The following is a 27,047-nucleotide window of genomic DNA, read 5'->3' as shown; positions in this document are numbered from 1 at the left end:
AACAGGAAGACAGACATAAGAGGAACATACATAACTTCAAACTAAGAGTCTTTTCAAAATAAGAGTCATTGGGGAAAACATAAGAATGACCTGACAATTTTTCTGATGTTGTAAAGTGCAAACATGCAAGCCCGGGTGGTTGTTGAGATGTGGGCAGTGAAGTTAATTAGGTCATGGACCAAGACTCCCAGGCACTGGGCTGTCCTGGATTGTGTAAGTGTAGTTGAATAGCGAGGTTGACAGACATGTTGGCTGGGATCACAAGGAGGTTTTATTCCTGGTTCCAGGTCCAGGTTTCTGGTATTTTTGTGCACAATTCACTGGTGCATGTTATTCCAAATATAAAAATATTAGTCTTCATAATCGTATTAATCATAATCAAAATGTATTGTTTTTAATCTGTTACCAACGTCACAAATTTATCTTACTTTTTCAGTCCCTCCCATCCAATCACCTGGCTTTATTATGGTATGTTACGCCCACTTTTCATGACCCAATCAATAACCAATAGATAAAAACATGTACAGGCCTACATTTTTTTCATGTTGAATATCCCGTTTAAATCGCAAATATTTCAGATTATGGAAGAAAAATGTGTAAGAAATTGCATTTCATGTTGACTTTGACCAACATCTCGTAACAGGTATTTCAGAAATCTGAATTTCTTAAGGTACGTTGAATCTTACCATGTCATTTTGACATATTGTAATTTTTTGTATTTTAATAGATTAAGGTAAGACACTAATTGGATTGTGTTGTATTATATTTGCACTGAAAATACGGGCATAGCTGCAGGGTTTTTTTTTTTTTTAATATGATATGGTTGATGTGTTTTTTCTGGAGCAAAAGTGGAGTGTTTGCTGAATTACCCACCACTTAGATGCCATCTGCCCATTGCTGCACATACATGCATGGGCATATTATTCTTATTTATTGTTGTTTAGCACCGTTTTGCTCATGTTTGATTTCACACAGCATAACGGATGACAAATTGGTGTAATCGCAAGGGACTTTGGGGCAGAACCATTGTGCATTTACAATGCAAACATGCCAATTTGAACCTGTCCGACAGCTTATTGCTTGATAATGTGCTGCGCGTAACAGGATGTTGTGAAGTTGACTCTTTTGCCCTTTTGCTCACACATGAATCAATGCCCATGCACAATGATGAAACTAGTTGGAACACTTTGTCCTCTGCAGAATATAACTATACTCATTCCTCCATACAGACATATGCTCTGGCTTTCCTGGCTCACAGAGAGAGTCAAAGCAAGGTCTGCACCATCAGGTGGGCAGATGCCTGGAGGTAAAAATAGATGAACCAGTGCTGCCTAAAAGTTCATAAACGATCAACGCGAAAAAGAAAAGACAGATTGTCCTCTGCTGCAGAACCAGAACTGATTTGAAGCTCTGTAACTACATGCATCTCACATGAATGATCCTGGTGTTCATGTGCAGCAGAGAATCTCTAGTAGCTCACAGTGTGTAGAAATATACTGTGCAGTGGTCCCAAAAGTATTCAATATATAACAACATATCAAACCAAATGGCATTTAGAAAGCACAAGTGCACTTCAAAGTAATAATTTACTAAAAAATCAACATTGTTTTGAAAATTTACTCTTCCTCATGTTCTTCCAAACCCATATGACTCTATTTGTTTTGTGAACACAAAAGAAGATGCAAGGCAGAATGTTAGTCCCATTCACCTGTGACATAATTTTAGTTTTTTTTTTTATGAACTATCCCTTTAACCTCCTGAGACCCGATTTGCTGCTGTTTGCCCTTTTTCAATTTCCGTTTTTGATTTGTAACTAGTAGCACCTAATAAACAAGCCCCCCACATTATATCCACATAGGTGGATAAAGTTGTGAAATTTTTATGTATGTTCTGTAAAGCTGAATAAATATTTCAAATTCAGAGAATTGGCCAGCCATCACTGCCAACCATGTTAAAATAAAAATCTTGCATTACAAATTATGAATCAATTTATGATTACCATTGTCCCATTTCTGCCAAACATGTCGAGTGGTCCAAACATCGTCTGCAGCTTGAATATGAACTTTTGTTCGGATAATAGGAGTGAATGGACTTGCAGGATGTCTAGCTCCCTATTTAGAGAATTACTTATCCACCGGTGTGCTGTCTGTCTGCACTTGTCCCAGAACAGTTAAAAATGTACCTTATTTTCATCAAAACTCCATATAAAGCTTCTGAAAGCAAAATGTTTTGATTCTTAATGTGAAAATGCACAATGAATACAGGAGTGCTTAATGTTAATGAATTGCACCATATAAATAAAACAAATTTTATATTAAAATTATTTGAAATAACCCACAGATTTGTTAATGTGGAATGTTATTCAAAATAACTAACATGTTTTTTCATCTTTTGTGCGAATAATGTCCCATAATACACGTATGTGGACATCATGTTTATCAAAATAAATTTTAAAGCGACATATCAAATAAAACGTCATGTTACTGTCGTAACCAGACAAGACGTTGGGTCGAATGAAGTGACACAAGGGGTCTTCCTGGGATGCCAAACGTACATCTGAACTTGAGAAAAGGCCAATGTTAAAGGGGTCATATAATGGTACATGCACTTTTTCAAGTTGATTGTACTGAAATGTGTGTTGGCTGTGCCTGTACACAACCATCATATTATGATAAAAATCCATCCAGTGTTTTTGTTTTAATCTCCTTATACATTTTCCCCTGCCTCAAATCGAGCCGTTCGACCGTGTGACGTCACACGGTCGGACACCCCTCCCAGGATTGTTGATTGACAGCAGTGTTTCAACACAGACCCGCCCTCGCTCGTGAGCGAGCTGTCAATCATAGTCCGTCATCATTGTTGATACACTAGAGCAGAATGGCGCCTAAGCGATTGTGGTGTTCTGTTCTTCGGTGTAATAACGAACACAGCTATGGAATGAAATTAATCTCATTATTATTAATGAATGCACACACAATTATGCATGTACTAGATACATTTTGTGAATGTATTTTACTAACCACAAACAAATGCCATTTGATTTGAATCTGTGGAATTCGGGATTGAATGATTGTGCAGAGATTTGTACAAATACAGACATGTTTGCAAATAAACATGGTCTGTTCTACATTAATAAATCAAAAATTGCTCATGCAAAAATGAATCCGTGCATTTGTGGATCAGAAGACACGCGTGCATTTATTGACATCTTGTTCGAATCGATCGTGTTCGGTTCATTTGGATTTTGAGACTTCCTTTTCGCAGTTTACAGCATTCCACCCACACATACACACACACAACTAACGAACAAGCCAGTGCTATTCATTAACGTGAACACGATTCAGTAAATGTGTGTCACTATACAATGAAACAAATGCTTTTCAACCGGTGTCTGTAGAATTAAGAATTACATAAATGTGCAGCAATTTGTACAAATAAAGTCATGTTTGTGAGTATAAATGTTCTGCTTTGTATTAAAGTGTGACAATTTCCGCGTGCAAAAAGGAATCCGTGCATTTGTGGACCAGGCGACACGCGTGCATTTATTGATTCCTTGTTCGAGTCGATCCTGTTCGGTTCATTTGGATTTTGAGACTTTCTTTCCGCATTTTCAGCATTGAGGATCCACACGCAACTGAAAGGCAAGGCAGGCAGCTACCACTAGATGGCAGTCGCAGAGAATTACAGAGTTGGCCTGCCCTGGTTTGAGAACAGCTGATAATGGACATTGTTGGCATTCTCCCGAAGAACCTTTAAAACATGGATAATACCATTTTAAACCAACAAGCTGGTTGGGTAAGTAACACTAATCTTTTTTTTAAAATATGACGACAGACATTAGAAGATTCATTCTAAAACCTCAATAGAAGTGTCGAATGTAAATATGACATGACATTTGATACAGTCTAGTATGAACGCTCAGAATGACCACTATGGCCATTCTAGTAGTTATAGAATTTCCACGAGCATCTTCCTAATGGTCGGAGCCCCTGAAGTGACCTGTGAAAAAAAAAAAATCAAAGAGACTTTCGCGTGCGCACGCGTTAGAGTTTCCGGTGTGTGTATAGCTCTTTTCCGATTGTGTCATTGCCATCATTCATTTACTCAAAGATACTGAGAGCATGGATGCGCATGAATTTATAGAGATATTTTAAACTTGGCCTTCAATACAAACACATTACTGTCTAGGCCTATGACATTTGTAATACTGTCATGGCTGAGACACGCTTTGATCTTCCAAAGGACACTAATCAAGCAATAGACTTGTACGTGCATTTAACACTAGAACTACCGGAATTCTATAACTACTAGAATGGCCATAGTGGTCATTCTGACCGTTCATACTAGACTGTATCAAATGTCATGTCATATTTACATTCGACACTTCTATTGAGGTTTTAGAATGAATCTTCTAATGTCTGTCATCATATTTTATGACGTCATCACCCTATAAAATGTCAAAATCCTCGAACAAAATCCTCAATTAGAATAAAATAGAATAATATGGATTAAATGGAGCACGGAGCGCCAAGCGAACGTAGATAGTCCAATATAATACAATCTTTTTTTGTAAAATATAGTAGTGCTAGACTATACAAAAAAATATATATATATATTAGCTGCTAGACTGCCCCGGAAGGTGCGTGCCTCGCTTTGTGTCCAGCAAGTTTTTTCACCACAGTGAAAATGTTTTTGAAAGTCTAAACGCCAACAAACATGGATTGAGGCGGAATATTTCGTTAGATAAAAACATGTTGTGAATTTGGGAAATTATTAAATCTATATTTTTTCAAAACATGTTGACTTTTGGACTTTACAACGCTCTGGAGTTATTGGAAATGTTTGGACAACACGAATTGGAAACAATCCTATGCAGCCACCACTGGAATCGAAATCCATGAATAAATGAATCTGTTATATTAATAATAAACACCAGGACATGAAATTTAAATTCTAATGAATGTGAAAATGTATTAGTTCATCGAAAATCACAGAACTTGCTATTGTAGCTGATTACAGATGCAACTTTGATTATTTATATTAAATTATTTTCTTTGTTATATAAAAACAAATCAATACAATAGCTTATAAAAACATCACCAATGTGTATTTCAATGCATAGTAAAAACATTAGACATGTATGAAACACATATAGGCCAAACCCAAAATGGCCAAAACAGTTAATAAAGAATATGAACATTCGCTAAACTGTGGGAAAACTAACTGATTTAGAAAGCAATATTTGTTTTACTGTGAGGAAAAATATCAGGCTGTAAAACTATAATGAAAATAATATGCTATAAAATCATTATGAACGAATTCTCCTAAAAGTGGGCTCACTTGAACAAGGCATCTGGTTGTTTTGGGGGCAAACCCCGCACATCATTCACTGACGCTTGTGGATCGATGTGTAGATCCCACACACTACCTTTTGACATTTGTCACAAGTGTCCTTAGTTTTGTTTTTCTTGCAGTTTCTCCACGTACAGAAAACATCAGATGAGCCACGCCAACATTCTCTCCTCCCTGATCAGCTCGCACTCTAAACAATAATCTAACATACATAATGAAGAGCCAACATTTTTTTGTTAATATCTCATCAAATGAATATTTAGAAAATGTAATTAATATGTCAAATATATCAAATGTACATTGTTTTTAACTTGCTAGTCTATAGAAAGTTACTTTTTTTTCTTCTTTTCAGTATGCAATAAAAGAAAAAAAAGAAAAAAATATTAGTGTTACTTACCCAACCAGCTTGTTGGTTTAAAATGGTATTATCCATGTTTTAAAGGTTCTTCGGGAGAATGCCAACAATGTCCATTATCAGCTGTTCTCAAACCAGGGCAGGCCAACTCTGTAATTCTCTGCGACTGCCATCTAGTGGTAGCTGCCTGCCTTGCCTTTCAGTTGCGTGTGGATCCTCAATGCTGAAAATGCGGAAAGAAAGTCTCAAAATCCAAATGAACCGAACAGGATCGACTCAAACAAGGAATCAATAAATGCACGCGTGTCGCCTGATCCACAAATGCACGGATTCCTTTTTGCACGCGGAAATTGTCACAATTTAATACAAAGCAGAACATTTATACTCACAAACATGACTTTATTTGTACAAATTGCTGCACATTTATGTAATTCTTAATTCTACAGACACCGGTTGAAAAGCATTTGTTTCATTGTATAGTGACACACATTTACGAATCGTGTTCACGTTAATGAATAGCACTGGCTTGTTCGTTAGTTGTGTGTGTGTATGTGTGGGTGGAATGCTGTAAACTGCGAAAAGGAAGTCTCAAAATCCAAATGAACCGAACACGATCGATTCGAACAAGATGTCAATAAATGCACGCGTGTCTTCTGATCCACAAATGCACGGATTCATTTTTGCATGAGCAATTTTTTATTTATTAATGTAGAACAGACCATGTTTATTTGCAAACATGTCTGTATTTGTACAAATCGCTGCACAATCATTCAATCCCGAATTCCACAGATTCAAATCAAATGGCATTTGTTTGTGGTTAGTAAAATACATTCACAAAATGTATCTAGTACATGCATAATTGTGTGTGCATTCATTAATAATAATGAGATTAATTTCATTCCATACACAGCAGTCATTTTGATGTCGAGTTTTGTTTACGATAGGAATATTCCCCACGAGCAACGTCAATGCGTTCATGTTTGCGCTGTTTCTGAGCAGGTAAAATTAGTGTTTTCTTAAAATACTAATGAGAATTTTTAATAAAAGTATATTACAAAGTTTTCATTTAGACTCTAAAGATTCATATTAACTTGTACAAAAATGACATTATATGACCCCTTTAAGTTGGCAGAGCAGACGGACATACGGGTATAAAGGGAAGCGGGGTAGCGACTGTCAGTCAGGATTTTACACTGAGGAGCCGAAAATAAGGTATGGCCATTTACAGTGGTATGTCAAGTGCTGTGGCAGGAGGGACACAACGTCTCGTTCCTTCCCTTGGGGAACGGAGGTTATGGCAGTAACCATGACTTTCCCCTTCTGTCACTCACTCGAAGTGACACAAGGGGTCCCATCTAAAAACGGCAAGCACTGACAGAGTTATGTGAACTGTTAAGACAGATGCAAGCAGGCTACTGCGTGCTAGAGGCAATTGTGTCAGCTGCACGTAGCCCTCCCCAACAGCCCCAAAGAGATGTCACATACAGACCTTAGATTCCCTGCACCCCTGAGGATGGAAATAGGTGCTTCATGACTAGCATGGGAGCAAGCCCAGCAGCCACGGCCTTTTCTCTCACTATGTCTCTCGCATAGGATGTGAGCGGCTGGGGCTATCTTAACGCTATCAGATGCGTCGGGGAAAGTGGTCTTACCCAGTCCTATTCTTTCAGTGGGAAAAGACCCTGCGGAGGCCACATCCTGCCCGATCTAGAGGGAGGTAACGTGTGGCAAATACACCACGAGGGTTGTGAAGCCATACGTGGGAGTGGCGCAGTGGTAGGTTCAGCCTAATGAGGGGGGACTCTACAAGCACGGCGACCAGGGCAGCAGGGCTGCCCAAGGGAAACGCGGGTCCGCCGACAGGGGGACTGTACCGCAGGAAATACATCACGTCTCTGGGATAAAAGGCGCACTGGATCAACTTGGTGAAGGGCGCTGTGTGTAGGAACCTTGGGCACGTAGCCTGGTAGCAGCCTCATGATGACGTAAGAATGTGCCGGACCGAACTCCAGGCAGGTGTCGCTGACAGAGAACGCTTGCAGGTCCCCAACCCTCTTGATGGAGGCTAACATGATCAGGAGGGCCGTCTTCAGGGAGAGGGCCTTGAGCTCAACTGAATCAAGCAGCTCGAAGGGTGGTCTCTGAAGGCCTGCTCTGAGGATCACTGAGAGATTCCAAGGGGAATAGGCTAGGCCGGGGAGGGTTCAGTCTCCGGGTGCCCTTCAGGAACCTGATAATCAAGTCGTGATTACCACATACACCTTCTCCTGCAGGAATGAAAGCACTGACTGAACTGCGCACCTCTGCGGGTCTTCGGCTCGGGAAGAACACCAATTCGAGAACAAGCGCCACTTTAGGGTGTAAAGTTGTCTGGTGGAAGGAGCTCTGGCTTGGTTGATCGTGTCTATGACTGCAGGTGGTAGATCCACTAGATCTACCACGTCCCATCCAGGGGCCAGACATTGAGGTTCCAGAGGTCTGGGCTCGGGTGCCAGAGGGTGCCCCGTCCCTGAGAAAGAAAGTCTTTCCTCAGGGGAATTTTCCAGGGAGGTGCTGTCGCGAGGAGCTTAAGATCCGAGAACCAGGTCCGGGTGGGCCAGTAAGGGGCCACCAGGATGACCTGTTCCTCGTCCTCCCTGATCTTGCACAGCACCAGTGCAAGAAGTCTCACTGGGGGAAATGCGTACTTGCGCAGCCTCCGAGGGCCAGCTGTGTGCCAGCGTGTCTGTCCCGAGAGCAGCTCCTGTCAGGGAGTACCAGAGCAGGCATTGGGAGTTGTCCTGGGAAGCAAAGAGATCTATTTGTGCCATGCCGTCTGTCCCAGATCAGTTGGACTGCCTGGGGGTTGAGCCTCCACTCTCTGCTGGGTGAAACCTGCTGCGACAGCGCATCCGCCGTCGTGTTGTGGTTGCCAGGGATGTGAGTGGTGCGCAGCGACCTGAGTCACGGCTGACCCCAATGGAGGAGATGGCGGGCGAGATGTGACATATGAAGAGAGTACACGCCGCCTTGGCGATTTATGTATGCTACCATCACGGTGCTCTCTGAACAAATCAAGACGTTCTTGCCCCAGATTAGTGGGAGAAACCTCTGTAGGGCAAGAGATACAGCCAGCAACTCTAGGCAGTTGATGTGCCAACCCAGCCGGGGTCCTGTCCAAGGGCCAGCAGCAGCATGCCCGTTGCACATGGCGCACCAAACCTGTAGAAAGGCATCTGTGGTGACCACGACACGTCTGGAAATCTGCTGCAAGGGGACTCCGGTCTGCAGGAAAGGTCTGTCCAAGGGTTGAAAGTCTGATGGCAAGAAGGGGTGACATGTCTCATATGCATCAACTGGAAACTCTGGAATTGTTTTAGAGGAACCGTTGTGCCGGGCTCGAAGAGAGCGAGGCACCTGAGCACTGACTGAGCGTGCTCATTGGTGAGGCACGCTGTCATTGAGACTGAGTCTAACTCCATGCCGAGAAAATAGATGCTCTGAACCGGGGTGAGCTTGCTCTTTTCCCAGTTGACCTGAAGCCCTAGACGGCTGAGGTGCCTGAGCACCTGGTCCCTGTGAGCACATAGTAACTCTCGAGAGTGGGCCAGAATGAGCCAGTCATTGAGCTAGTTAATTATGCGGATGCCCACTTCCTCTGTGACCTTCATAAAGACGCGACGCACTGATACCCCTGGCCGTCGAATGCGAACCGTAAGAAGGATCAGTGTCGAGGCAAGATGGAGACGTGGAAGTACACGTACTTCAGGTCTACTGCCATGAACCAATCTAGCTGTCGAACGCAGGTAAGAATTTGTTTCTGTGTGAGCATTTTGAACGGGAGTCTGTATAAAGCCCGGTTGAGAACTCGCAGGTCCAAGATTAGTAGCAACCTGCCACCTTTTTTGGGTACAATGAAGGGCTGTAGAAACCCTTCTCCACCTCGGCTGGAGGGACGGGCTCTATCGCATCCTTGAGGAGCAGGGTCGTGATCTCTGCTCGTAAGGCACTGGCTTTCTCGCCGCGCATGGAAGTGGAGCGAATACCGCTGAAACGAGGCGGGAGCCGGGCGAACTGAATTGTGTAGCAGAGTCGGATGGTCCCAGTCAGCCAGTGCGATGGATTGGGAAGTGAAAGCCACGCATCCAAACTCCATGCGAGGAGCACTAACAGGACGATCACTTTTGACGTACCTGGCGGGGGGAGCAGGTAATAGTGCGTCTGGAGACAGAAGAACGTACCAAGGCTTGGGTGCTGAGAAAAGACTCAAAGCAATTACCTACCTCCACGCACCCAGTCCTAGAGAGTCATCTTCGGAACTCGTCAGCGCTGGCCTGTCGGGGCTGGGCAGTCGCGGGTCCGGAGGCGAGAGAGCTGCATCGGGGGAGCCGGGACTGTATTGTTATAGGGCCCGGGGTGCCTTGAGAATGGCACACACCGGCTGGATGACCCAGGGAGTGAGGAAATAGCTCTTTTATTGAGAATGTGGGTACCGCAGCCCGAAGGCAGTGCGGCAAATAAAAGTAATGAAAACATCCTCCCGGAGACGTGGGGCGTACACCGCCTGCGAGGTGCTCGACGCTGAGAGCTGGGCCCAGGTTGAGGCGGAGATGCCTGTTGTTTGGTCGCAGGGGGAAGCCCTCGGCAAGCAGGATGGATGAGCGGTGCCATGGCATGATGTGAGAAATCGCCTCCGTCTGCTTTTTCACCGCAAAGAACTGCTGGGTGAAGTCGTCGATGGTGTCGCAGAAGAGGCCGAGCTGGGAGACGGGGGCCTTGAGAAACCGTGTCACCATCACGCATCTCGACACTGTTCAGCCAGAGGTGGCGCTCCTGGACCACGAGGGTGGCCATCGCCCACCCGAGTGCCTGCGCTGTGACCTTCGTTGCTCTGAGTGCGAGGTCGGTGGCAGAGCACAGTTCCTGCAGCACACCGGGGTCGGGACTACCCAGGTGCAGATCATTGAGTGCCTGGGCTTGATGGAGCCTGCAGGAGAGCCATGACATGCAGGGCGGAGGCAGCTTGTCCGGTGGCGCTGTAGGCTTTGGAGGTCAATGATGACATCATCCTACAGGCTCTGGAGGTGAGTACGGGGCTGTCCCGCCAGGTGGCGGTGTTCCCAGGACACAGGTGGATTGCAACCGATCTGTCCACCTGGGGGACCTCCGTGTACCCGTGGACTGCCTCACCATCCAGGGTAGTGAGAGCGGACGAGCGGAGGGGTCAGTTGCAGGCAGTAAAAGGTGCCCTCCACGACCGCGTCTGCTCGTCGTGCACTTCCGGAACGGTACCGGGGGGGCGTAACTGTGAGCGGCGCCCTACAGCCGAGGTATCAGTTGTCAAGCCGCGAAGGCTGTGGGGAGGACGGAAGGGTTCCAGTCCAAGCCAACACTCACGGCAGCCCGGGCAAGCATGTCAGCCATCTGCGCGTCCGCCTCAGACTGGGCGGGCTGGCACGAAGGCGGCAGCCCAGTCGAGTCCTCCAGCGTCAGACGCCTGGACGCTCTCCGATGCAGCGTCAATGTCATCATCTAATTCCAGGGGCTCAAGGGAGAATTCCGGCTGGCTGTGAAGCGAGCCGCAATTATCCAGAGCATGGACGGAAGTGAGCGAGTTTGGAGGGCGGACGATGTTTTCCGCTTCTTATTTGCAAAAAGTTGAGAATACCTCAAATTTGGCAGAGAGCTGCACACAGGATGCGCTGCAGCGCCAGGCAAAAGTATAAATAAGGCTTGTGGAGGAAAAGAAATTGCACTCATTGGTTCTTGCATATTTTGTCACACATTTTTTTAACGTGTCAAAGTGAATGATACTTGAGAAAGGGGCAGTCTTCTGTGGACACGCCTCACACTTTTAGATCCAATGGTCAACGTAAGCATACACCATCTTTCAATTAATTGAAGTGTACAGCGATTCTCTCTAAAAGCGAACGAATCAGCGGGTGGTGAACTGAAGGGACAGGCAAGATAGATAATTCGACTTAGCCGAGCAGCCAACTGCTAACAATTATGTCAATTTACTTTGTTGCTAAATGTGAAAAATATGTATGCATTTAAATATAGCTTATGCTATTAAACGTTTAAAAAAATACTTTTGCTGGAAATACCTGTGCTAGTTTTTGATGCTCTATGCAGGTGCAACTCAAGATACCAGTGTTATTATATCAAATTAAATTTTTTCTGCTCCCCCTCTTAACTGCTGTCAGTGGTGCCCTTTTCCTTTGTATTATCAAATCAATTAAATTTATATTTCTTAGTAGGAAAATTTCACCTATGGAATAGTGAGTCCCATGGCTGCACGGTACCTTAATGTGCCCCTTTCAGGAAGGAATACAGTGTGGCTGAATACTATCAGTAAAACTTTTAACCAGTGCTCAACTCTAGCCTGTATAAAGCTGGCTGTACTATAACATCTTTGTTATACATAAGTGTCTGTAGAAATCCCAGTTGTGACCAGTCTGTCCTGGTGTTCTGTATAATTATTGATGGGAAAATGAAAATGACTCTTAAAATGTAATGCTTAGTGACTAATGGTTCAGTTATCATTCCAACTAGTGTACGTTCAATAAACTGTATGACAGACAGATGGGAATCTAATTAAGAAGGGGCATGTCCCAGTTCAGTGGTTTTATGATCCCTGACGAGACCAGAAGCCCAAAGTGATGGTATCTCTGAAGGCATCATTAAACTTTATCATTCTCCAGGAATTATGCAAGGTGTTATCCAGGCCTATTGGTCTCATTTCATCTAATAAGCATTTTTTTATATTCTGAATGACATTCTCAACCAAATGATAAAAAAAAATTATATTTTATTTGGAGTTTATAGAAAAATTATTACCTTGAAATCCCAATCTTTCTTTTTAAGAGGGAATCATGTGCATCAATGTACTGTAGAACATGGAAAGTGGGCATATTGTGTGCATTTTGAAAAGTAAGCTATATCTTCAGCCACAGAATAGATATGGGTTGAAGGGGATGGCAAGACAGATAGCAGAAAGGCAACATTCAATCTTTGTTCATTTATTCCACTTGCGGTTCCTCTATTCCAATTCAAAGGATGTTCTGTGCTGAGAGAGATGAGAGAGACTTCATTGGTGCTGTGCCCTGGTTGGCACCTCATTGCTCATATGTTCCATGGGCTGCGCAACAAGTGGAATGGATGGCTAATATTTATGGATGCTCGGGCAGTGCTCCATTATTTCACCTTTTCAAAAAGTGTTTGAGACAAATCAAGTCATATGTGACATTTCTGCACCAGCCCCAAAGCTCCGACACCCACGTCCAAATTCACTAATTTATTTCACTTACTGCTGAGATATAGTGCACTAACTGCCATTTACTATATAGGAAATAGTGAATGAGGGAACAATTGTGGACACAGACACTCTCGTCACCACGATTGCCTCGTGCCCTCACATCTCACACATGCGTGCCAAGTGCACCTTACTGTGCACGCGCAGAAATACTGCCTGTACATGCTCCAGTTGTCGATCATGCGAATGGCAGTGATTTACTCTTAACTTGGATGTTTACATGGATTTATACATTTATTCCACCTGAAGTTGCTGCGATTAGTTTCCTGTACCCTCACGAGGGCGAGGAATAAATGCATAAATACTGCTTATGACATGCGGGATGCGGGACAAAGCACACTGATATATTGCTGCACTGATTTAAAAATATACACTTAAAAACTGATGTCATAAGAGCCCAGTTACAGAATCACCCTGAAAATGACATCTCATTACACAGAAAAGCCCGCAATAGAATTAGAGCCAAAACTTGCCCCATCGTGCTGCCTTAAGTTGGAGCTTAAGTTGAAATATCAGCTTGTCTTGGTGTTAAATAAAGGCATTGCATGATGAAACTATCTTTTTTTCACTGTGCAGAGTGAAGAAATTGTTTCACTTTGAAGAGTTTGATGCTGCAGCTGTGATTGAGTGACAGCGGCTCAGCGCACGCAGCTCTGTGAACTTCAGCTCTCGTAAAAGTTCCATTCAGTAATCTCTCAATAAATTACACATGAAATCTAATTAAACCCAGTAATGTAATGACAGTAACACCACCCATTGTAAAGAAGTAAAATTAAATACATTTTATTCGAAATTTACTTGAGTGAGAGTAAAAAGTACCCACTTTTAAACCTACTCTAAAAGTAAATTTTCTCCCAAAAATGTACTCAAGTAAATGTAACAGAGTAAATGTAATGCATTACTACCCACCTATGATCTTCGTACATTAAAAAGCTGTGGAGGTGAAGACATTTTTGCAGTTGTTTCCAGTTTTAATGTTACTGATATGATTTGAAATGGTGTAAAACCCTTGCTGGCTGCCCAACAGCAGAAATAATTAGACCCTTGGGTATAACAGGGACATGAACATGGACGACTTTGTTCCCAGTCTGTCACTGTCTTTTTGCCAGCCAGCTATAATACAGAGCAGGCGCACATCAACAGAGGCAGCAAAATCTAGATGTAAGAGAATGTATCAAATTAAGCATAATGATGAATCAACAGTAAGACTTTAATTTCTCTATGCCGTTCTCCTCCGAACATTGTTTATGGGCTTAACTCAATTTGGAGAGGAGGAGATCGCAAATGCCATTGTTCAGCCTGCAATATCATTAGTGCAACATGATAGCAATTACACGGGACACTTAATCCATAACAGGGGGTGCAAGCCGACACAACGTGGATGGAGAAGCCTGGGTGTTGCTGTGCCACATCATTAGTCACAAGTTTTTTTTAAAATCCAAAGTCAACAGAATGCAAATAGTGATACAAAGTGTTGTTTTGTTTCATCATCCAAGTTTTCTTCTTCTCATATTCCTTATAATGTATCTGGACAAAAGTGACACAGTTCTTGGCTCCCCTCTGTCTTGGCCTTGTGGGTGTAAAACATCAGTAACCCATGCTGCATTACAAGCCACATGGCCTTCTCAAATATGTATGTCACTTGACACACAAGAGAACAGAGGAGCCTCATTCCCCCAAAGGCCCTCTTCCTTATACATGGATCTAGTGTCATGGAGAGGCCTTCCATTGTAATTTAATAGTTGTTCTTAAAAAGCATTAATAAATAAATAAAAAAGGGTTGACATTTTTATAATTAGGTCTCTTTAATTGATTCTCTCCTTACACATATTCCCATGGAGTACAGTAATCAGGTGAGTTGATCAGGCAGAACTGCAAAACACAACCTAGCAGTGACCCGTGGTGAGAGAGATAGAGACCAGCATTATCTCATTCCTCAGTTAGTCCTCCCTTTCTCAGGAATGGCATGATAAGGGCTTATTGACCACTCTGCTTTCAGCTTAGCATGGTGGAAGCTGTGGGCAAAGATAGAGCCAAAGGATGTTCTGATTAATCACTTTCGAAACAATAAAATCTAAAAATATATACAGTTCTGGTAAAAATTAAGCGACCTCTGGATTTACTATTTATAGATATGTGTTTGAGTAAAATCAAAACATTTTTGTTTGATTCTAGAAAGTAATGACAACAATTGTCTCATATTTCAAATAAAAATATTGTAATTTAGAGCATTTATTTGCAGAAAATGACAACTGGTCAAAATAACAAAAAAGATGCAATGTTTTCAGACCTTGAATAAAGTTCATATTTCTTTTTAAACAACACAATACTAATGTTTTAACTTGGAAAGAGTTCAGAAATCAATATTTAGTGCAATAACCCTGATTCCCTGTCTGTCACTCACTCGAAGTTGTGTTGATGTAGTGACATTAGTGGTTCGCTCTTGAGATCCCCAATCACCTTTGCTTTATTCCGAGCGCATTTATGTGTTCGTCCAATCACCTTGCTGTCTGCTGGAATCACGGCGCATATCAGCTGTCACCCTTGCACGGTCGAGTGCTGTGCTTCCCCTAGGTGCTTCGGCGTCTGAGTCCAGGGGTGTAAAAGAGTATATTCTAAAAGAGAATATTTCCTTTAAAAGAGCTTGTGCAAATGATCGGCTTCTTTTTATAGATGTCTTTTCACCTTTGTACTACTGGATGTGGCCGTTAACTCTCCCCACCGGATGGCCACTAAATCTGTCTTGAGTGCTGGCAGCCAGTCGGGTGTATCACTTTCATTTGCGCCTTTCCCCTTTCAAGGTGATGATGTGCGCTATATATGGATCTTGTCCATAACAGTTCCCCGTAACTGGTGAACACTGGTGCCTTCTGAATTTTTTAAGCACTATTCGGTGATGAACTCAGCGGAGGAATGACGCAGCCACACCCAGTTCTCGTGGTGTGCCCCTTTTCAGGTGAGCCCACGTACTTGGGCTCAGTGCTCCATACATGCCGATTCCCCCTTGGTAATCCCGTATGAGGCATTTCCACTGTTCGATTTCCCCTCAGGTGAACCCTGTGTTTCCCCTCGACAGAGCTTCGCTCTGCCTCGGCCACTGTTGCTGTGTACCCTCTCCATAGATAGGGTCCTCACAGTGGCTTCATTCCATATGTGAACTTCCCCTTCTGTAAGTCAATTTGAGGTATTCTCCACATTTTAACCTCCCTCCAGTAGGATGTGGTCTCCATAGTTCTTTCCCTGCTTGAGAGGGAAGAACACTTCACCAGAGCTATTCTAGCGGGGCATTTCTTAATACATAAATCAGGAAAGGCCACCACCCGTAGCCTCCTCGGATAAGTGCCTCCTCCCACCCTTAACGGGATCAGGGAGACGCCTTACCTAACTCACTGGAAGGTCACAACGTTGTCGATCGCTCACTGCGAGACACGCAGCATCTTGCCTTTGTCCGCTCCTCCGTACTTCGTGGCATGGCTCAGCGCCTATGGCATTTCGTATAGGAACCCCTACTGTTACTACATTGACACAATGTTGAGTGAGTGACTGACAGGGAATGTCTTGGTTACAGATGTAACCTCTGTTCCCTGATGGAGTGAACAAGATGTTGTGTCCCTCCTGCCACGGCACTGAATCGACCGCTGACATGGCTGGGTCTCTCTCAGCTCCTCAGCACAAATATGAATGGTGCACGCCATCTCCTTTTATACCTATATGTCAGCACGGAGAGCGGCATGCAAATTCCACTTGCCAATTTTCATTGGCCTTTTCTGAATAAAGCAAAGGTGATTGGGGCTCTCAAGAGCGAACCCCTAGTTTCACTACATCGACACAATGTCTTGTTCCCTCCAGTCCACTAGCTGCCGGTTCATGCACGTACTAAATTCAAGGCCCTGATGCTGGCATACAAAACGGTCACTGGGTCTGCTCCAGCATACCTAAAAACATTTATGCAGAGCTACGTTCCCACCAGAAGCTTGCGGTCAGCTAAGGAACGTCACCTTGTCGTACCAAAACAAAGAGGCACCAAAACACTTTCCTGGACTTTCAGTTTCATCATACCACTGTGGTGGAATGACCTTCCCAACTCAATCCGGGAAGCTAACTCACTCTCTATCTTCAAAAAAACGGCTAAAAACACATCTTTTCCAAAAGCAATTAACCGGTCACTAAAAAAATGTTATAAATAAATAAATAATTATTTACATTTCTTGTTGCACTTAAATCTGTTTTCAATCATAGCTTTCATGTGTCTTCACATGCTCTCAACTAATCCATCACATTGCTACTAGGTGATTTTATGTCACTCCTAGCATGGCTTGTGGCCATCCATCTTCCTCTTGATCACATTCCATAAGTTTTCAATGGGGTTCAGGTCTGGAGATTGGGTTGGCCATGACAGGGTCTTGATACGTGGTCCTCCATCAACACCTTGATTGACCTGGCTGTGTGGCATGGAGCATTTTCCTGCTGGAAAAAAACAATCCTCATAGTTGGGGAACATTTTCAGAGCAGAAGGATGCAAGATTTCTTCCAGGATAACATTGTACGTGGCTTGATTCATGCATCCTTCACAAAGACAAATCTGCCGATTTCAGCCTTGCAGAAGCACCCCCAGTTAAATTTTTTTCCTGAGCTCTATATATATATATATATATATATATATATATATATATATATATATATATATATATATATATATATAATGTGCATTCAGAAAGTATTCAGACCCCTTCACTTTTTCACATTATGTTACGTTACAGCCTTATGCTAAAGTGCTTAAAATTGTTTTATTTGTCACATGAATCTAAACTCCATACCCAATAATGATAAAGCAAAAAAAAATTATATATAACTTTGCAAATTTATTAAAAAGAAAAAACTGAAATATCACATTGACATAAGTATTCAGACCCTTAACTCAGTACTTAGTTGAAACACCTTTAACATCGATTACAGTCTCAAGTTTTTTTGTGTATGATGAGACAAGCTTTGCACACCTGGATTTGGGGATTTTCTGCCATTATTCTCTGCAGATCATCTCAAGCTCTGTGAGGTTGCATTTTCAGGTCTCTCCAGAGATGTTCGATTGGGTTCAAGTCCGGGCTCTGGATGGGCCACTCAAGGACATTCACAGAGTTGTCCCTAATTCACTCTTGCATTGTCTTGGCTGTGTACTTAGGGCCATTGTCCTGTTGGAAGGTGAACCAGGGTAGCCTGGGGCCCAGTCTGAGCTCTGGACCAGGATTTCATTAAGGTTATCTCTGTATTTTTCTGTGTTCAGCTTTCCTTCAAACCTGACCAGTCCCTGCCATTGAAAAACACCTGCACAGCATGATGCTACCACCACCATCCTTTAAAAATCACGTCAATCAATTGAAGCTGCCACGTCAATCAATTGAAGCAAAGTGTAGAATCATCTCAAAGATGATCCAGAAAATGTAATGCACCTGAGCTAAATTTCAACTGTCATTGCAGAGTCTGAATACTTATGTCAATGTGATATTTCAGTTTTTACTACTATAAATTTGCAAAGTTATCAGAAATCTGTTTTTTGCTTTGTCATTATGGGGTATTGGGTGTAGTTTGATGTGATTGTTTTTTTAAAAGCATTTTAGCATAAGGCTGCAAAATAAGAAAATGTGAATTTCTTCCTTTGTGTTCAGCTGAAGGAAGAAAGTCATACACATCTGGGATGGCATGAGAGTGATTAAATGATGAGAATTACAATTTTTGAGTGAACTATCCCTTTAAGTGGTGGTCACACAACATTTTGCACTCCATTCCCTCCTATTCAAATGCATCTGAACACAGGAGACCAGAAGCGTGAATTTCATGTATTTTGAAATTCAAATGCATTTATTTTCCTTATATTTCTTGCCAGTTTGTCGAATTAGAGATAAATACATTTTCTCATAATTGGCCATTAGTTCCATCTTTCCTCTCATACTTCTATTGTGTCTTTCATGTTCTCCTAATGTCCTCTAACTGTCATACCAATGTCATTGAATGACATACATGACAATTGAGCTTTCACAGATGAATGGCTGCTCTCTCAGTTTTCCATACTATGATTGCCATGTTCCATTAATCTTGAATGAATGTGCTTTAATTATCGGCAATACTGTGCATATCTGTATGATAGTGTCTTGTTTTAAGTATTCTGATTCCTGTTTTTATGTTTGTTTAATTTTATATTGTTGTTGTTTTTTCTCTTGTATTATTTTTTAATACCTGCCCAGGGGCTATGTTTGAAAATTAGCTATATAAAGCTAAACTGTCACATTTACAGAAATGTTATATGTTTGTTCACTGTCCCTGTAAATCTAAAGAGAATAAAGTAAAATCATATTATGTTCATTTGTACTTGCTAATAAACACACATTTGTGTGTGTCTTTTGTCTCTGTAGGTCTTAAACGATGCTGCACATGTGATGTCTGCAGTGTCACACTGAATTCAGTGGCGCAGTATCATGCACACCTGCAGGGCTCCAAGCACCAAAACAAGTAAGTGCCCACAAATATCTCATGCATAAACTGACTTGTTGGGGCAATTAATGGTACCACTAATGTGTAAGAACACTGTTTAATTTAATTTTAGACAGAACAAAGAAAATACATAATGCAAATGTATATTACAGATACTACTACAAGTATTAGAGGCCACGACCTAGTGGTTATTACATTTGCATGTAATTTTTACCTGTGATGCACATATAGATGACGTGAGTTTGATTCCAGATTGCATCATCTCCCGATCCCATTACCTCATGTTCTCCCCATTGTTTAAGTCATCCACTGCAACAGTGCAAGCAAATGGTGACTTAATTTAATGATTGTACATAGATTTTCTGGAAGTAAGAGTAGGTTCCAGAGCATTTTTGGATTGTTAGATTGTTTTTGAGTTTTCATAAGTTCATTCTGGAATGTTGTTTAAAGGGATAGTTCATCCAAAAATTTTAATTCTATCATCATTTACTTGCCCTCATGTCATCCCATATGTGTATGGCTTTTTTTCTTTTGCAGAACACAAACAAAGATTAGCTCTGTTGGTCCATTCGATGCAAGTGAATGGTGGCCAGAAATCTAGCAAAAAATCTCAACATTCGCTTTCACTTTCAGATGTGAAAGTGAAACTAAACAGGTGCCAAATGTGACTTTCAGATGTGAAAGTTATCATATCTCTTTTGAAGATTTGGATTTAACCACTGGAGTCTTATAGATTACTTTTATGCTGCTTTTATATGCTTTTGGATCTTCGGATTTCTGAATACCATTCACTTGCATTGTATAGACAAACAGAGCTGAGATATTCTTCTAAAAATCTTCCTTTGTTTACAGCAGAAGGAAGAAAGTCATACACATCTGGGATGGCATGATAAATGATGAGAATTTCCATTTTTGGGTGAACTATCCCTTTAAGTGGTGGTCACACAACACTTTGCACTCTATTCCCTCCCATTCAAATGCATCTGAACATGGGAGACCAGAAGCGCAAGCTCATGTGAAGACATTTTGTGCTCCGCTATGTATAAGAGTTTGGCAAACTCTGACCTGCGAATCTATATGACGAGAGTATGTGTGACCAATAGAAAATCGAATTGGCTAATATACAGAATACATATTTCAAAGCTGTGTGTTTTACTGCTGCTGAAAAGTGAATAGACAATATATTTTAACTATAATCATTTAAATATAATATTATTTGTTATTTATAATGTATTATTTACTTGCACCAGAAGCCCTGCCGCATGACATCATATCCTGGTCTGTTCTGTTGTCCGAAATTTTGTTTAGTGTTCAAAGCCTAGTGTGACCTAGTGATAGTGGAGGGAGTGTTCCCATTAGGACTTTAGACTTGTAAAAGAATGTTGGTAGTTGATGAATCTAAATCTAGAATCTAAAATCTACTGGCCAAGTTAATATTAAATGGTCCTGTGGTGTGACATTCATTTTTACAAGTACAGTACAATATTATGTGTAGTCTCTCATTTAATATGAGGTCATGAAAACTGCATGCATAATGATTAAAAAATAATTAGCTTTATGGTGTTTAAAATTGTTTTAGATAGATTACAGCATGTCACACCACAGGACATATCAACTTTCTAAAGTATTGAATTATATGTTGACTATACATGTAATCTTGACATCAGTGTAACTTGCTTAATTTATCAGTGCTCTTGCCTTTATGGGTCTTGCTCGGCTTCAGCTTGTGTTTTGACTTGGCAGTCAGTCTGTTTGTTTTGAGCTTCCCTCTTTCTTTCAGCACTCAGCTCAAAGCCTGTTTGAAGCAATTACTGCATAGTTTTTGTACTGAACACAATTTCTCTGTTTACACACCCATGTGGGTTATTAGCCATATAAACATTAGGAGTGCATCCAAGCCTGACATTTGAGTAATATATCTGACTGAGATTGAGAATGAACAGTCAGTTCGAAGTCGGCAATTAAAAATCCTTCTCCTTTTCCCACCATTAGACAAAATCTGCAACTGTAAAACATGGAGAGAAGACTGTAAAATGTACAATCTAATGCACTTCAGAAGAGCAGCCAGGCTTCCATCTGCAGTAGCTCTCAGATGTCCAGTCTTGTTATCATCTGCTACTATTATATTGGATGTCTTCCCTGTCCTGTGCTCTAGTAGAATATGTTTTGTTGGTTTTCTGCACTCAACCTGCTGATCTTTATCTAGGTGGCATTTAAAGAAGATCATCTCCACAAGTTGTTATTGTCACACATAGACATGCATATTGAAACAAACATTCATACTCAAACACATGAATAAACACACTGTTACACACATTACTGCATGGCTTCATGTTTAGAATGAGTTTTGTCGGTGTCCTTAGGTCATCTCTTTACCAGGTATTTATTTGAATGAAACAGGACATTTTTATCCTTGTTTTGTATCCGTGTATCCGTGTTTTGTGCCTTGCCAAAGTGCCTTGCTTCCTCTCAAGGTTTACTCCCTCATCTACCTAAACATCTTTAGGTAAGGAGTTTTTTTTCCTTGCCATTGTTACATTTGGTTTGCTCACTGGGTATACTAAGGCACCATTTTTAATAAAGCTGAAATATGTAAAGAAGCACTATACAAATAAAATCTGACATAACATAAATGTACAGTAAATGAGCTGCTACAATATAATCTTTTGGAAGTTTATCACTAAACATCTGCTCAGTAAAGCCCAGTACACACTACCAGCTACACACATCGACAAAGAGACACAAACTCATTCATTTTTAATGAGAGAAGAGCTACATCTAACAACACGAGCGACCGCTGGCGATGAGATGTGCAACCACTGGCAAAAAGATTGTCTCTTACCACATACATGTTTAAATAAAAAAAAGATGTGTGGAAAGCATGTAAGAAATTGTCGGCATTCTGAGTGAGTGTGATTCATGCATTGATAGATCGTTCATCTTGTTAATGAAATGATGCAATGAACACTGCTGCAGTTGATGTAAAAACACTCTACCCTGCAGAATGTTGATTTTAGTGGCAAGAAATGTAAGCGCAGTATAGTTCTAGCGGGAAGACTAGCAGCTGTACATCATCGCACCATTAGCTGGTAATTCTCAGCCAATCACATGTAAGACATTGCTTTATAAGTCTGCTCACAATCTATCACATTGCTGTTTCAGTGTGCTAACACGGCAACCTCCACCACCCCACCACCACCAGTTGAGTCCCATCCTGCACGGGGGGTAGGCTCCTCGTCCCTGCCTCCTATCTCTGGCAGGAAATGATGGTTCAGAGTACAAATTCTTTGGACCACCAGACAGGCCCACGCCAAAGAGAGACATTACTTTTCTGTTTTATATTCATCAAATAAATGTCATCTTAAATTTCACTCAAGTCTGGAAATCTTCCTGATAGAACATTTATTCCTTCTAAAATTACGATGATGTGTTGGACATTTTGGGCATTCTGAGTGAGTTTGAGTCATACAGTGATAGATTGTTAATCTTGTTCATGATATGCTGCATTGCTCACTTCTTCAGATTGTGTAAAAACACTCTCCCCTGCAGAATGTTCATTTTTAGAGTGGAAAGAACCAATAATGTTAACTGCGACAGCAGTAAGAACACACTATTGACATACTGTACAGGGACTAGCAACATCAAGCAACAATGTTGCTGGCAGTATAAACGTGGCTTAACACTTTACATAAAGGGTCTTTTTATTAAAATTAGTAAATAACATTAAGTTTCATGAACTTTAAAACTAAAGTAAAAAGAAATCTTTGTTCATGTTACTTTATAATGATACTGTTGTTCATTGTAAGTTCATGTAAGTTTATAATACTTTAATATGACATAGAACATAGAACTAATGATAACATAGAAATGTAATTTGAAGCATAGTTCTTGCAGGAAGTCCATAGCTGGCAGCTGTCTCTTATTGTTTGCATATTTTCGTGTTTTAGGTTGTGCATGCGAGTGAAGCATACAATCACTCCAAGAAACAATCACTTAATGTTGGAATATACTCTCCTTGGTGTCACGCTCATCACCAGCCAGTCAATATCAGGAAAATATGCAAGTTTCTGTTTCTTCTTTTGGGGAACAATCATCAATGCAAATAGCTGGTGGTAGATGGGGTTCCAGCCTTCTGCTTCCAATGTTCTCAATTCGCTGTTAATCATAAGTCTAATGCATCAATACTGCTTCAGCGACAATATTCATTTTACTAGAATATTCAGACCTCACCGATCATGTTAGATGATTGTGCATTCCACAGCACGGCGGCCAATCACTCAAAAACAAATTTCTCAATTTTACCTGAGTGTTTGCATGCCTGATTGTCCACCTTTTGTGGAAGCAGGTTTCTAACTTGCAGGTTTCTGGCTTGCACAAACACATTTTCTATTGCATAAATGTCTATCCTCCAGTAAGGAAACCGAACAATCATATCTGCCTTCTCACTAGGACCATTCACATGCCCAAGCATGGTTTCTCTGCTAACTTTCTTTTTGTAAAAAAAAAATATAATAAAAAATCTGGGCCCTATTTGGTTAAATCCTTAAGATACGGGGTTCTAAGTGTGGCTCCATGCATATATTGTAAATTTTGCCCATTTTCATGGTCTAAACCAACTTGGGTCACTCATTTTCTTGCCCAACAAAACAAAAGGCCAAAGTAACATTCGCCCTTATTTATCTTTCGGAAAAAGGTATTGCACAACAATGTCGCATATTTTTCATACTTTGGCAGAGATCTTGCACAAACAATGGCAGTTCTCATCAGAGGATGAGCTAATCAATAATCAAATGTTCCCCGTCTGTCGGTCTCTTCGACGTTGTGTCAGAGAAGCGACACTAGGTGTCTCTCTTGAGCACCGAATATACCTCTGATCTATGAAAAAAAGGCCAATGAGAAGTTGGCAGCTAGTATTTGCATACCCCGCCCCCGGACATACGGGTATAAAGGCGAGGAAATACTCATTCATTCAGAAAATTTCTTCGAAGCCGATGGTTGAGCATGCTGTTCGCGTGAGATCACACCAGTTCCAGTATTCCTCTGACGCTCTGCATGCTGTTGGATTGACGGCGCATTACAGCGGCGATTTCTCCTTTGCACGGCAGTGCAATTGCCCCTGGGCGTTTTGACAGTGCAGAAACCCAAACTCTAAGAGAGTTATTTAAAAGAGTGATTTCCTCTAAAAGAGTGATTTTCTCTAAAAGAGCAATACACAGCGGCATTGAAAGTCCTATTTAGGATGCGTCTTTATAAAGATGCCCTTCCGCCCCTGTGTAGTTCCTGGATGCGGTAGAGTGCTCTCCGCTTCAGACGGCCACAGGCATTGTCTTGTGTGTCTGGGTAGCGATCACACCGAGGCTGCGTTTGTGGATGGTTCATGCTCTCACTGCGAGGGCATGACCATGGCAACGTTGCGGTCGCAGCTCGCTTTCAACCGAAAGAAAGCCACTCCTGCCACCCCCCGCATTGCTCCTTCTTCCCACAAGATTGAGGACGGTGCGAGTGGTGCTGGAAGCGATCTGGGGGTGGCAGCGGGTGCGGCTCAGTTGGGTACCCCCCCTTGGACCACCCGTCCCCCGGCACGCTCGTTGACTCCCGTCCGTGCTCGAGGCAACAGCGGCTCGCCTCACAGCCAGCCTGCCTATCCTGTGGAGCTCAAAGCAGATGAGCTCGCCGCTGCATCGGAGAGTGCGGCATCTGACGCGGATGACTCCCTTGGGCTGCCGCCTTCGGGCCAGCACGCCCAAGCTGAGGCTGACGCTCAGATGTCTGACATGCTTTCTCGGGCCGCCACCAGCGTGGGCTTGGACTGGAACCCTCCGTCCTCCCCACAGCCATCACGGCTGGATGACTGGTTCCTGGTGTCCGGGTGCCGCTCACGGCCGCGCCGCGCCCCCCCGGTTCCGTTTTTCCCGGAGGTGCATGATGAGCTGACGTCACTGTGGAGAGCACCTTTCACCACCCTTCAAAGCCACTCGCTCATCCGCTCTCGCTACACTCGACGGCGGAGCAGCCCACGGGTACACATAGATTCCCCTGGTGGATAGGGCTGTTGCGCTACACTTATGCCCCGGAAACCCTACCACCTGGCGTTGTCACCCTGTACTCCCTTCCAAGGCCTGTAGGACAACATCCTCGCTGACAGCGAAGGTCTACAGCGCCACCGGACATGCCGCTTCCGCCCTGCATGCCATGGCCCTCCTGCAAGTCCACCAGGCCAAGACGCTTAAAGAATTGCACGTGTTTAGCCCTGATCCCGACGTGCTGCAGGAACTGCGCTCAGCAACCGACCTCGCCCTTAGAGCCACGTAGGTCACAGCACAGTCACTCGGGCAGGCGATGGCCAACCTCGTGGTCCAGGAACGACATCTGTGGCTGAACTTGGTCGAGATGCGTGAGACCGACAAGGACAATGTAAGCTTAGTTCTAGCAGGAAGACATCGGGATTCATCTATCAGTCATCTTGTCCGATCACAATACAGCTCCGCTTTAAAAGCCGGTCAGCTTTCTCTCAATGTTCGCATACTTTCCTGTTTTTACCCCCACATCCCACCCCATCTCCACCAGTTTAGGTCCCATTCTGAGCAGGGGTAAGTTCCATTCCAGGCAGCATCTACATTTACATTTTACATTTATGCATTTGGCAGACACTTTTATCCAAAGCAACTTACAGAGCCCTTATTACAGGGACAACCTGGAGTTAAGTGCCTTGCTCAAGGACACAATGGTGGTGGCTGTGGGGTTCGAACCCTCATAGAGGGTATGGCACAATAACAGCATGTCATTCAGTATACTCATGCCATGTTGCATCATTCATGTTTATTTATTTTCTCAGATTTGTCTCTCACCTTCCAAGCTGTCCTTGAGCAGACCCAATGACTGTTTTGTATGCCAGCATCAAGTTAATTCAGCTTTTAATGTTGGCAGTCAAAGCAGTTTTCCGAGATGTAGCGCCACCAGTTGCTAGTTTTAGTAATTGCAGTGGCTCCTGACATGCTCATATTTTATTGGTCAGTGTACATTATCGGCAGGTGAGGAAAAAAAAGGTGGCCTTAAGGTGGCATCCTAACTGAAATGGAACCTCATAAGTGACTGATTTGGATTGTTCTACACAGGGAGCAGCTCTGCACACAAAATAATGGTTAAATAATTAATTATATTGAACTATTTATCTAGTGTGTATTTGTGTCTTATATATAATACAGCAGGAACCACCTGCCAAATGTTTGGCAGGCATTAGACTATAAAATAATTTGCTGTATATAGTAGGCTATAAAGACAGACAGAAACTAAAAGATAGATAGTGGAGTAGTTCAGCCAAAAATTATAATTCTCTCATCATTTACTCACCCTTATGCCATCTCAAACTCATATGACTTTCTTTTTTCTGTGTTTATGTCCACACAATATAAGTCATAAGGGTCCAAAATGTTAAAGCTCTAAAAAAGGCATAAAGGCTGCATAAAGGTAATCCCTATGACTAGAGTGGTTTAATCCATGTATTCTGAAGCTAGATGGATTAATTTTATGCTGCCTTTATGTCCTTTTCAGAGCTATGCC

The 27,047-nt window shown here is 42.3% G+C and overlaps 1 protein-coding gene across 2 annotated transcripts in view; it reads left to right on the top strand.

Moving 5' to 3' along the window:
- zmat4a (zinc finger, matrin-type 4a) overlaps nt 1-27,047 on the top strand; it is a 175,150-nt gene that overhangs the window by 128,155 nt on the left and 19,948 nt on the right. For both annotated transcript variants that reach the window (XM_052093702.1, XM_052093693.1), the window contains one exon: nt 19,409-19,505. In XM_052093702.1, the coding sequence (XP_051949662.1) occupies nt 19,409-19,505 (97 nt within the window). The remainder of the gene's footprint in view (nt 1-19,408; nt 19,506-27,047) is intronic.

Source organism: Xyrauchen texanus, chromosome 3 (assembly GCF_025860055.1).
Source record: "Xyrauchen texanus isolate HMW12.3.18 chromosome 3, RBS_HiC_50CHRs, whole genome shotgun sequence".
In the NCBI taxonomy this organism is placed as follows: domain Eukaryota; kingdom Metazoa; phylum Chordata; class Actinopteri; order Cypriniformes; family Catostomidae; genus Xyrauchen; species Xyrauchen texanus.
This window is presented reverse-complemented; position numbering and strand designations above follow the sequence as displayed.